Consider the following 13,361-nt stretch of genomic DNA (forward strand, 5'->3'; position numbering starts at 1 on the left):
TAAATATGTATTTTCATTGGGGATAATGATGGGAATTGGTAAGAGGATGTATTAATTATATTTAATTTTCCAAAGACCCATGTATGTGGGTTAACAGCAAAGGGGAAATGGCTAGGTGCCTGGATTCAAAACGTAGGGCTAGCACACAGATAGCCCCAGTAGCAGAGTTTTGAGTCCCATCATTAGGCAGATTCATGAAACGTATAAATAGGCTATTGAACCTTATTTATTCCATTCAGCTGTGTGAAGCAGCTGACCCCCTTTTACCTCTTATTCAATTAATGCAAAGTAATTTTAAAATATTATACTTACAGTTTCTAGGTCTCAGGCATGCATTTTCCTTATGCAACAGCAATGAAATAATACAAGTAAAATTTTCTGGTTGTTAACTTAAGCAAAGTAGCTTCAGATATGCATAGCTGCCAAGTTTTCCCTTTTCTCGCGAGGAAGCCTATTCAGCATAAGGGAATTTCCCTTTTAAAAAGGGAGAACTTGGAACTTGGTGAAGCTGGGAGCTTATGTTTAGGCATGTCCAACTCCTTGGCTTGCACCGAAGAGAGAGACGGAAGGAGAGAGGAAAGAACAGGAAACAGTCTTTACTTATTCTATTTAAGGAGAAGAGGAGGTGTGATGTTACTGAGCCTATTCTAGCAATTAAAACTCTGTGATCCTTAACCCCTTCAAATACTATGCACAGTGTAATTGTTAAGATTCATAAAGTCAGCAGTTGACATAAGTGAGCATGGCCATACCTGTTGATACTGCTATTAAAAGTCCATTTAGCTGTGCTTTTTTTTCTTTAAAAATGTTTGGGTAATATCCTTTTCCTCCTCAGATTGAAATGCTGTTCCCCCAATGAGGCCAAACTTAGATTCACAAAATGTTTAGGGGTATCTGTATCCCTGCCCGCCCCCCCCCCAGAAAAAAACACTGCTGTTTAGCACCAAAAATGGGGAAGGGTCAAAGCTCAGTGGCAGATCATCTGCTTTACATGCAGCAGAACCCAGGTAGGGTTGAGAGCTTCCTCCATCTGAAATCCTTTAGGGTTGCTGCCCATCAGTATAAACAATACTGGGCTAGATAGATCAGTTGTCTGATCAATAAGGCACTTTCCTTTGTTCCCAAGACTTTCTTAAATATTCTATTGTGGTAGATGAGCTCCCATTGACCAAACCCAGCTATTTCCACCACTAAAGGATAAGGAAGAAGCTTGCTATTGTTTCCACTAATTGTGTTCTTAGTGTTCTCATCAGTACTGTGATGGGGCCCAAGCCCTCCTTTATATTCCTTTGAACTCTGCTGTGTTTCCACCCCCAAATTCCCTGGTAGGTCATCAGCAACATGATTTTTTCTGATGTTCTCAGTATAAGGTCTTTCTCGCAGGGGACTAGAATGCTGCAACAGCAGCAGCTCTCTGGCATGAGTGAGGCCCAAGAACTCTCCAGTACTAGTGTAGGATGTGGACCCAGCATTGGGCCAGGAGGCCAAATATTTATCTCTGGTGGCAGAACTGAGAAGTCCCCCCCCCCGGGAAGCTGTGCCTTGCTGCCTCTGCACCACCCTGAATGGTGAATTGGTCCTCTGCACTGTGAGTGTATATATACGTATATAATGGGTGTCCATTTATATTTTTTATTTGCATTATTGATTTTTTTCCAGAATAATATCAGTTCAGTAAAAAAGACACTGAATTACAAGGTGTGGAGAAATAGCAAATCCTACTTTATCTAATCAATATCTCCTCATCTCCCTGAATAGCGAATTTTCCTCACGGGCATTACATTTCCGGCATGCCATTGTTAAGGCTTGTCAAATTACAAAAAAAAAAGAAAAGAATTAATTGCATTGTCTTACTTAAATGTGTGTATTGTTGCTATTTTGACATTTAAATAATTGCTGGTGATACAGATCCAATCGCTAATGGGAGAGGATATTGATGGCTGTTTGAAAGCCTCATTGAAAGCCTTCCTTCTAGGCAAAAACAGAAAGGGGAGCAAAAGACCAGTTCTTATTCTTCCAGAAAAGTACCTGTGCATAACACTCCAATTCCATGACTGCTTCATAACTTCTATGCTGCTGCCAGCCTTTCAATCTGTCAAGGGGCATATGAATGGCATCCCCAAACTTTACAGCTGAATTCCTCCACAGAACCAGTGCATGTAGGGGTCTCTCTCTGTCACTCTCTCTGGCTAATATGGTACACTCCCAAAGTTTTTGGATTACATCTCCCACCATCCCTAACAATTCCTGTTGGGGCTGATGGAAGTTGGAGTTCCCGTGATCTAGAGGGGCACCAGGTTGAGGAATGGCTGGTTTTGCAGGAAGCGGGTCTTTTTATTTTATTTCAATAAATGCCCTGAGCTCATAACTTCTGCATTAAAAAGATATATGGTGCATTTGCATCTAATGAAAGAGAGAGCTTCAAAGATCAGCAGCCTATTAGAGATGGATCTCAATTCCATAAATATGAAAAGCTTTCCATAAGAAAAAGCCCATGCTGAACATAATTACAGTGGTCTACACAATAACAATTATGGCACTGTTGAAGTGTGGAAATTCATATATTCAGGGAGGCGCTTTGATAGTCAAACCAATCATCCTACAGTAATTTCCATCAAACAAACAGAATTGGTTCTTAATATGAAACAAAATTATTACCCAGCACTGTGTTGTTAGCCTTAAGGATTTTAGATGCCCAGGCCAAGCCCGGGATGATTACTATATCATTATTAACTGAAAACATTTTGTTCTTGCCTGCTGTTTCTCACATTATAAACCTGGGGTAACTGCTCCCAAAGTAGATGCTTATATTTCAAGTTTGTTTAACTCTGATTTTGATTATATTTTGTTGAATAAATTTCACTCTGGACACATGCTAGAAAAGAGTTCACTTCTTTGGACTTCACTATGTGAAAGATACCTAGTATTTTTGTCCTAGAGTGTCAAGAGGGCTCATTTGGGAATCTTGTAAACCATTAGGGTGACCACTTATGCATCACTCAAAGAGAGGACAAACAAGGGCATAAATATGCATACATTTTGCATATGCTAATAGATGCAACTTGAGAAAAAATATTATAATTTAAATATAAATACTGAGCTTACTCATTCTACCATTTAGGTGCCAACTGTTGATGGGTAATTTCAAGGCCCCTACACTCAATTCTTAGGATCCTTTATCTTTAAACTGGACTTGCATTCAACCACCCTTCAAATATAGGACTTTTTCAGATAGCAGATTGTCCTCTGTAAAGTCTGAAAAGTACCCACCCTATAAGATTGCCCTCTCTCCAACAGGATTTTGTAGTCCTGGAAAAAGGTATAGAACCAATCATCCTGCAAAGAAAAGTGACTGACATCTGGGTTGTTGTTTTTTCATTCAGGGAAATAAAGATGGCTGTAGGTGCTGGTGAGCATGAGGATAGAAGTTTATCAAATGATGTGTATAATGTGGCATATATAACAATGCAGGAATTGATATTGTTTAGCAAAATGAGTGCTGTTGGGGAACTTGCTTCTCACTGAAATTAAGGAGCAAGGTGGGAGTTAGAAGAAATCTGTGTGGATAAACTTGAGATTGAGATTTTCAGAAAATTCTATCCTTTTGTGCAGAGTTCTTTGGATCCTGAAAAAAAAGTCCACAGTCACTTTGACTCCCACAGCCACCCTGCATGAATTATTGGGAAGCTGTTAAGACCTAGCTACCCCAATGCTCAGAACTTAAGCCCTCACTGCCATGGTCCTTTTGACAGATACTCATAAACTTTGTAAATTTATATTGGATTTCAGTGCCAAAAGTTCCATCAATTCCCCCCCCCCCCATTCTGCTCACTGACACCAGGTACGATAAACAACCAAGTATTATACCGGTATACCCATTAGGTCACTGCAGTGCACTAAAGAGTCTCTCCTTCAAGTTCCAAAGAGCTTGTAACCTGGAGCAGGGCTTTTAAATGTGGCTGCTGCTTTTCTGTGAAATAGCTGTCCTATTGAGATAGCTGTGCTTCCCAGAAACAAATGAAGACATTTTGTTTCTTACAAGCTTTCACTGAAAACAGGTCTCTGCCAGGGTGATATTGTGCAGGGGTCTTGCTTGAGAGTTCCCACAGGCCACTGTGAGAACGGAATGTTGGACTGAATGAGCCTTTTCCAGATCCAGCAGGCTCTCCTTATATTCTTATGTTCCTCTTGCTTTAAATTTATCTGCTTCTATTATTTGTGTAGTTTTGAACTGTTTATTTACTGATTTATTGCATTCTGTACATAGCCTTGAGATATGTGTGGAAGGAATAATAATAATAATAATAATAATAATAATATATTTAATGGATACTTATGCTCTTGTTTCTATCTCTTTCCCCCCCTTTTGCCTCTCTCTAGTGGTATTTGATGATTGTCAAGGAAACCACAAATTGAACTTTGAAGTTTCAAACCCAGGCTTCAAGGTGGAACCAAATGGGGTTTTAGTTGCACTGAGAAATTTATCGGACACTGGCAGAGCCTTATTCATTCATGCCCGGTCAGCTCAGGCTGAAGATACAGCAGAAGTATTGCTTGTCAACAGAAAAGAGAAACAAGGTTCTTTAAAGGTAAGACTCAAACAAATGTAGATCAAAGGTTTTCCTGCCGCTAGGGCAGATTCCTTGAGACTAGCAGTTAGATGGGGATGTCCTTTAGCCATTTTAACAGAGGATAACCCTGATGTTATTTCCCAAAGACTATTAATAATATTTTATGCTCTGCATTGGGAAAGAACATTTGAAAGGGAAACCGTATGGTTCATATTGCGTCCAAGCACTATGAACTCAGAAGTGTTACAAGAGCAGCTGACCCTTGAAAATCAAATAATTGATTTTGGCGTCTGCCCTGTAATGTGTTGAATGTTTCACTGATTTGAGAGGCTGGGTGTTTGCTTGTTTATTTGTTTGTTACTAATTGTGTTTTTATATGTTGTAACCCATCCTGCAAAAAACAACAATAATTGCTAGATCACATGCATTTTTCTGAACTACGTAGTCATGAATCTTGTCAAAGGCATCAATCCAGGTCCACTCTCCACACTTAACTACTCCAAAGTGGTCTGACTGAATGCACTGAGATTGCCCCAGCGGGTACATGTCATTTGGGAATATTCCATGCTTGTGTTGCTTCCAATTTATCCCTTTCAGGACAGACAAAAGGAACTACTTCAAAGAGTATATAGTCAAGCCATGCCATTTGCTTCCTTGAGATGCTGTGATAGTCATTGACCTAGATGGCTTGTAAAGAAGAAAAAGAAAAAGAATTAGACAATCCCTGGCTACTACCGTAGTCAGGATGGCTATAGAAGCCTTGTTGCTTGTTGCTGGGGAACAAGAGTAGAGAAGGGTCATTGTCATCATGTCCTGCTGCTCTTCCCTGAGGCAGTTGGTTGTCCATGTCAGGAAACAGGGTTCTGGAATTGATCAGCCTTTGGTCTGATCCAGCCAGGCTCTTACGTCCTTTCATATTCAACTCCTTTCATTTTTTTTATTTTTTTTGCAATTTCAATCTAAATCCAGCCTTGACATACAATGAAGGAGGTGGCAGAGAATCGAGGTCCTTTTGCAAACTGATCGAAATGTTTACAGCACATGCAACCACATAACAAAGGAATATCTAAGATAGCCTTCATTTCTGCACCATGACATTTAGCAAAGAGGCAGTCATGACAATGACTTACAAGACAATTACGCCAGGTACCCTTTTTTACAGACCTATAATTTTGGACGACAAAGAAGCCATAATGAGGAGGTTATAAAGAATGACTGATCCATTGTCTCTCTCCACTATTTAGCTCATCAGGCAGGCGGTAGTTTCATCACATTTCCTGCAGACTTGGTAGTTTGACGTAAATCTTCCATTTAAGAGAAATGTTGGCTTGGAAGAGAAGGCTAAGCCAACTTTTCAAACTCTTTTCTCTGCCCAATGTGTTTTGATCTCAACTTTGATCTGTAGAGTGTCTCATGCAGACTGTGTGGGCAGATACTGTACGTGTTTTCTCTTTTGTTATGTGTGAACCTCCGTTGAGGCTATACAGGGGTTGGAATGAAGGGATTGCTCTTTCCAGTGCATGGCAATTTCACATGTTCTGTTTCCCACATTAATAAGAACTTAAGAAGTGCCGTGTTTGATCAGGCCAATGGCCCATCTAGCCCAGCATCCTGTTCTTACAGTGACCCAACAGATGATTTGGGGAAACCCACAAGCAGCACCCGAGTCCAAGGCCACTCTTATCTCCTGCGGTTTCTATTAACTGGTATACGAAAGCCTACTGCCTCTGGCCATGTGATATGCAGTGGTATATCTCCATGGAGATGGAATGGAAATGGGATGGAAAACAGAGAGCCCAACAGTAGGTGAAGCTACAGACAATGAGAGATAGTGCCAAATAATTATAGTTTTGTCATCATCCTCCTCCCTGCTGAAAACTGAGATGGAGGAGGAGGAGGAAGCTTACAGGCAGTGCCACCTCCAGGAATGAATGTAAGAAAGAAGGCAGGCAGGTGAGGACTGGTTTAAGGCAAACTGAGGTTCGTGAGGCAGTGCCCCATTTACTCTAATGGCCCAGTTTTATGTGTCTATCTGGAAAATTGTATTTAAGTACATATAAAGCCATTGCCATAATATTGTTTTCACTTATCTGCATAGAATAGTTTTCCATTTGACACCTAAGGCCCTCTTATCTATTAAGGTATAGTGGGTGGGCTCAAGGAACAGGGTGTTTTCAGATGTGGTGCCAATGCACTCAAAAGTTCTCCTCAGAGAGGCCAAATGGCCCATTTCCTGACTTAAAAAAGGGGGCCTTTGAGTGAGGCCAAACCAATGTAGGGGTTTGTAGTTGGGGTTGTTGTTGTTGTTGTTGTTGTTGTTGTTGTTGTTGTTGTTGTTTTTGGAGGAGGGTTGTTTGTTTGTTTTTGTTTTGCTGCTACTGAGTTTGCTGCTAAGTTTGCTATCGGCTCTAACTGCTGATTTCTTATTGCTACTGTTTTTATTATTGCTGATATTGTCACCATTGCTATTGTTGGTGCTTTTATTGTACTGCAAGCATTATGATTAATTTAGCTTTCTATGATTCACTGATTTGAGTTTTCTAGTGGAAGATAAATGATGTCTAGGCATCAGGCCAAAATGTTTCTCTATAACCAGGCCCTTGCACTGATTAAACAATCCATGGTCTTTTAAATGTGTTGGGGGGGGGGTTGTCCGTTTGTTTTTTGATATCTATTTTGTGTTCCCATTTTGTATTTTTATGCCCTGTGATCTTTTGATAAAGGGTGGTATACTAATTTAACAGCATATCACCCTGGATCACTTTACTGGGGTACCCCACTTCCTTTGAGGGGCTTAGGGCTAGGGATCCAACCCACTGCCTTATCCACCTACAAGTTGTGACAATTGCTCAGAAGGTAGACATAACCCGCAGACAGGGCCAATTTGGCTGGAGGAAAAATTCCTGCCAAGTCCCAAATACCATGACTGAGTATTTCCATAGCAAGGGCTAAGCATGACCTGCCCGCTCACCTTCGGAGAAGGTTGAATAAACTGTGGAGGGTGGGAGGTTTGGAGATCCAGCTCCAACTGAGCTATAGGGTTCAGACATAGCCTCTTTGAATGTCCAGGGAGCACACCACACTGGAGGCAGTGGCGGGGGGAGGTTTCCCCTCCAGTCCTCTCTTCAGGCCATGCAAAGGAATTAGCTGGTGCCAGGGCAAGCCACAGTAACCACACGGCCAGAGGAGGAGGAAATTACATCCTCTGCTGGGTGCAAAAGTCCTCCCCAGCCTGACACTAAGCTGTGCCACGCTGCAGCCACCACTCCACATGAAAGATAAGCAGTATTTGTTGAGCTTTGCTATCATCATGTGTGCAGTGTGCACTTTTTTCTTTCTTTGCTTTAAACATTTATCCAGCACCTTGCAGCCTCCCCAGTTGCCCACTCTTCCTGATTTTTTTTTTTGGGGGGGGGAGTTCATTGAGAGGCATTATCTCATTATGTTCTCCAGCTGGCTTAATTTGAAGCACAGGAACTTAGCAAGGCTGCAGTGTGCAGACCACTAATGCGATGGGGGGGGGGATGCTCAAAAACACCACCTCAAAAGTAAGGAAAATATGGCAGAAACCCTGCACCCTACCCATGAGAATTTCACCCAAATGTTATCTCCCATGTGATCATTTTCAAATGCAATTCATTTTCTCATTAACTGATGGAGATTGGTTTGTGGGGGCATGACAGTAAAAAAATCCCTAATTTTAAGACAGATGTCTCCAGTTGCTGGCACTCTAGCTTCTACATCCACATAGTGTTTTCTCTCTAGGCTAAAAGCTTTGCCAGACACACATTCTCGATATGGTCTGTTCCCAGCCTCTCAAACTTCAATCCGGTGTGATTTTACAAGAAGCTTGGCTGCTTTTATTTATGCTTTGTAGCCAGAACATGTCAGCCGGCAAACAGCGGCACATCTCCATCTGTGGGCAAGATGAATCTTGGCTAAGAATAGCTCTGCTTGGAACCTTAGCTTGTTAGTAAAATTGTGTAGGGTTAAGAATAGGCATATGCTGGTTTGCTGCTTAGTGTTTCAATCAGCAGATGTCGTGGAACCTCATTTAACAAGAGCGTAAGTACACTTTAAAATCTTTCCCCACTGACTATGACTCTTGCTCCTGTTTGGAATCCTGTAGCTGACACCTGTGAAATCCTGTTGTTAAATTGCCCTATTTGCAGGAAACCTGACATATCTGGGAATGACTGATGGCTCAATGGTCTCTTAATACGTGGGCTGCCATCTGGGGGAAACTTTGCTCTGGAGAACAACACATCAAATGGTCCTGAGACTAGAAACATTGTCACACTACCCCCACCCCCTTCCCTTATCTACCGCTCTCCCCCTTTTCCTCCCCAATGTCTCAACAATTGAAACTGATCTGTAAAAATGCTATGAGAGACACTGCCCATGTCTTTGTAAACTGAGAAAACCTTTAATAAAAATAAATTTAAAAAAAATGGTCCTGAGACACATGGTGCAGGTTTTTTTGGCTGGAGCTAAGTGGACTTGATCCTGGCAATTGTTTGCATAGCAGATTATTTGAAAGCCATGGACACAATTGGGTGCAGAGTTAAGCACATGAGCAGTGCAATTCCATCTTTAAATTGGCAGTGTGTGAATCCACTACAGATCAACCACTACTGATGCAATGTGCTTTACGTGGGTCTTGTATCTGATCTTTATCAGGAACAGTTATATTGCCATGGTAAATATAATGCTTGACTCTTGAGCATCTTGGCAGACTGTAAAAGTGGTGTGCAGTAGCCAGACCATTCACAGGAGTAGATGGCTGTCATCAAGATGCCCCCTCTGCTGAGAGATCTTCACAGGTTGCCAATTAATGCCCAGCCAGTTTGTAGGTTCTTGTGTTAATTCGCAAGGCCCTAAACAACTGACCCCAAAGAACCTCAAGGGCCACCTAGTTCCTTATGCTCCACCTAGATCACTGAGATCCTCTGATGGAGCACTTCTGCTGGTTTTCCATGCCCTTAAGGTTTGGCTGGCCTTTCCTAGGGATTGAGCTTTTAATGCACCTGGCCCAGCCCTGTGTAACTCCCTTCCAGTAGGTATCATCCCTGTTTTACCCCAACAGCAACCATGCTTGGGAGAGAGAGTTCATAACTGATCTAACTATAGGAATGAAGTAGGGCTTGTCCCTCCTTGTAGGGGATTGTCATTCCATCAGGACAGAGGAGAGAAGGGAAGCAGGACTGTCCCATCTGAGTGACCACCTGCCTTGGTCTCTCCTGAACCAACTCCTAGAGGCCACTTTAATGAACTGGTGCCAGATCTTGCTCCCCCCCCTTCTTCTTCCCTCTCCCTCACTTTTTCCTTGTGTGCCGTTTCTTGTACGATTGTAAGCCTGAGGCCAGGAACTGTTTTCCTGCTGATCTTTACAAGCCTTTTAGGCTAAAAAGTGGGGCAAATCCTGTTTAAATATATACATGAAACCAATTCAGATCCAGGTCTTACAAATCACAGCCCAAACAACAACCGCAAACTTCTAACCAATACATCACACTCTCATGATTTCCACTCTGCGTACAACAAATGTAAACTTTGCAATAATCAAACCATAATAAATCAAACCTCAGCACACAATTTGCTATTATTCCATTTAGCTTTCGTGCTTTTGTATAATGTTTTCCCTTATGAAGCAGTCCAAATGCAGAGCTCTGTAATTTATTGGGGCAGTGGAGACATAGCACCCTAGCATGGGGTTTTTCTCATCAGCATAGCTTCGCCATATTTGGATCTCACTGAGCTCCACTTTGAAAGCTCCACTTTGTTCTGAGTCACAACCTTGGGTGAATAAATCATCACCTCTAAGCAAGGAGGGAAATATGTTTAATCAACAATTAGGCTTATGCAACTAGAGAGCTACCTCAGTTGCATCTATAAAGCTTAAATATATCCCTCTGTCAATATACAATTGAGGCAAAGTTGCTTAGTGTTTTTTGAACAGTGAGACAATACAGCAGGGATACGGAACTCTTTCCAACTTGAGGGCCAAATTCCTTTCTGGACAACCTTTCAGTGCCTGCATGCTAGGGATGAATGGAGCAATAGATATAATTTTTACCTGTGTATAGTAGACTGGTCAGGTGGCAACACATTGGATGGGATTAATCATTGACATTAATGAACTTAAATACCACAATACTCCTCTCTGACCTCCATCTAGGTAAGCAAGAGTTGTTATCAAAGCTCAGTCATTTTCCAGCCAGGCAAATGTGAAAGGTGGGGTTGGTGAGGGGTGTGGCCGGTGTGGGGCTGGGGCCTGAAGGGAGTACTAAGGGCTCAGCTGAAGCAAACAAAAATTTGGGTTTTCTTTGAATTGACAATTGTTCCGATTTAGCACAAAAGAGCAGGTTTTCCCTGAGAAAGGAGAAGGGCAAGGGGGAAATTCTCAGACCCATGCTTTCTAGGCATGGGACAAGTGACATTACTGACAAGTCCACAGTGTCCTTAGGAACACAGGAAGCTGCTTTATACTGAGACAATCCATTGATTGGTCCATCCAGTGCAGCATTGTTGACGCAAACTGTGCCACGGCTCACTGATAGGGCATCTGCCTTGTGTACAGCAGGTCCCTGGTTCAATCCTCAGGTGGGAATGGAAGATAACCCTCTTTGATATGCTGTAAAGCATCTGCCAGTCAGTATGGGCAGCATTGAGCTAGGTCAGCCATAGGCAAACTCCGGCCCTCCAGATGTTTGGGACTACAATTCCCATCATCCTTGACCACTGGTCCTGTTATCTAGGAATGATAGGAATTGTAGTCCCAAACATCTGGAGGGCTGGAGTTTGCCTATGCCTGAGCGAGATGAACCGATGGTCTGATTCAGTAGGAAGAAGCTCCTAATATTCCCATTACTGGCAGCACCTCTACTGTCCTTGATCTGCAGCCCTAATCTGGAGATGCTGGGGACTGCATGAAAAGCAGCCACTTTTCCCTGGGCATGCACTTGGCAACCCCATAACTGTTGCATTTCCACATTCATAATGATACCACTTGTGGGTTGCTTGGCTCAACTTATTTGCATCTTTTGCCCAACAGGGCTGTATTTATAGGAGCATGGTTTTTTGATTGACTAGTCCCTCATACGTTCCTGTAATCTGTTGGTGAAGGACATGCTTTCTGCTAGTTCTACGTAAGTGCTCCTTGTCAAGGGGTCAAGATTAATAGCTCCTTTCTTCTCCATTCTGAGTGCTTTGAGAAAAGACTTAATTACAACACTTACACCAACTCATAATCATCCTGAAATGTGTTTTTCAATTAATAAACCAATCTTCAAATGCAGTGAACACACTGTGTGATGAATAATACTTGATAACAACAAACTGAGCTACCGGTAGAATATATATATTCTATAGAGATATCTATATATATTTGTACATTTTACAGGACAATGAAATGAGAATAGCTTGATTCTCCATGAAGACTGGTCAATAAGAGTGAATGGAGCAGTGATCCACCAACCTCAGTCTGCCCCCAGCTAGCATGCCTGCCTTTTTACTTACAAATAGTCAGAGGGTGGCTCTGCCTATTATTGTCTCTGGCTCCACCTACTATTGATCTCCCTGCCTTCTGCCCTACCAGTCCCAGTGGGCACCAGCCACCACTGTTGACTTTTGATGTGACCCTCCCACTCTATTTCAACTAGCACCTCTGCTTTCTAAGGCAGCTTTGTGCTTCAAATCAGCAACCACACTCTAGCACACCTATCCTAACCTGGCACCCTCCCAAGGTAATTTGACACCAATTCCCATCACCCCTGACCATGGGTCATGATGACTGGGGTTGATGGGAATTCCAGTTATGCAGTATAGAATCATACCATAGGATCATTTCATGGAATCCCACCTGGAGAACACCTGGCTGAGAGAGCTGTTCTAACAAACAGTTTTGTCATCCTTTGATACCTACAAGCAGGAGCCATTGGGAACTGCTGAAAGGCCAACAGGGAAAACACAAGAGGAAAAGCTCTTCCTAATGCCTTAGTTTTCTTTATGTGGGGGTGATTTTGGTGTGTGTAGATGTGTGTGCATGTTTGTGCACATGCTTTCAAAAGAGCCACATACCCAGGAGAACTTTTTATCATCTTTAATAAGTATGATCAAGACACATGTGGGTGGAATTATGCTGTCCATTTTTGGATAATTATAGATTCTGATAGATTACACTTCTGGGGGAGGCTTGCATCAGGGGTAGGGAATCTGTGGCCTCAATCCAGATCAGGCATCCCCAAACTTTGGCCCTCCAGATGTTTTGGACTACAATTCCCATCTTCCCCGACCACTGGTCCTGTTAGCTAGGGATCATGGGAGTTGTAGGCCAAAACATCTGGAGGGCTGCAGTTTGGGGATGCCTGCTCCAGATGTTGTCAGCCAGCTCCTCTCAGGTATGGGTAATAATGCATTTTTGTAGGGAAGAGACAGCAGTAGTTGATGCAAAATACAAAATGCTGCCAATATGAGATTTTTCAAAACCTATTTAAAACAACAACAACCTCTGACCAGCCAAGTTTTAAAATATTGGAGAACCAAACTTGGCTGTTTAGATGGTCGCCTACATAATTTGGTTCCAGCGTTTGCAAAACAGCAACTAATGAAGTCCCAGCACTCTCTTGATTCTCAGGTCATGACACAACTAGGCACCAATCAGTCATGCATTGTATGACAAGCCCTATTAAATATTCAGCTGTTCTCCGTGGTGATTAGGAACCATTGTTTAAAATGCTTCTGCTGCAATGAAGTAAAGCATCCAAGCTCAGTTTGATTGGTGATGCAAAC

General features: G+C 42.3%; 1 protein-coding gene across 1 annotated transcript in view; it reads left to right on the top strand.

Moving 5' to 3' along the window:
* CDH13 (cadherin 13) overlaps window positions 1-13,361 on the top strand; it is a 612,680-nt gene that overhangs the window by 217,623 nt on the left and 381,696 nt on the right. Inside the window, exon 3 of the mRNA XM_035119665.2 lies at window positions 4,381-4,589. Coding sequence (XP_034975556.1) covers window positions 4,381-4,589 — 209 coding nt within the window. The remainder of the gene's footprint in view (window positions 1-4,380; window positions 4,590-13,361) is intronic.

This window comes from Zootoca vivipara, chromosome 6 (assembly GCF_963506605.1).
Source record: "Zootoca vivipara chromosome 6, rZooViv1.1, whole genome shotgun sequence".
Taxonomy (NCBI): Eukaryota; Metazoa; Chordata; class Lepidosauria; order Squamata; family Lacertidae; genus Zootoca; species Zootoca vivipara.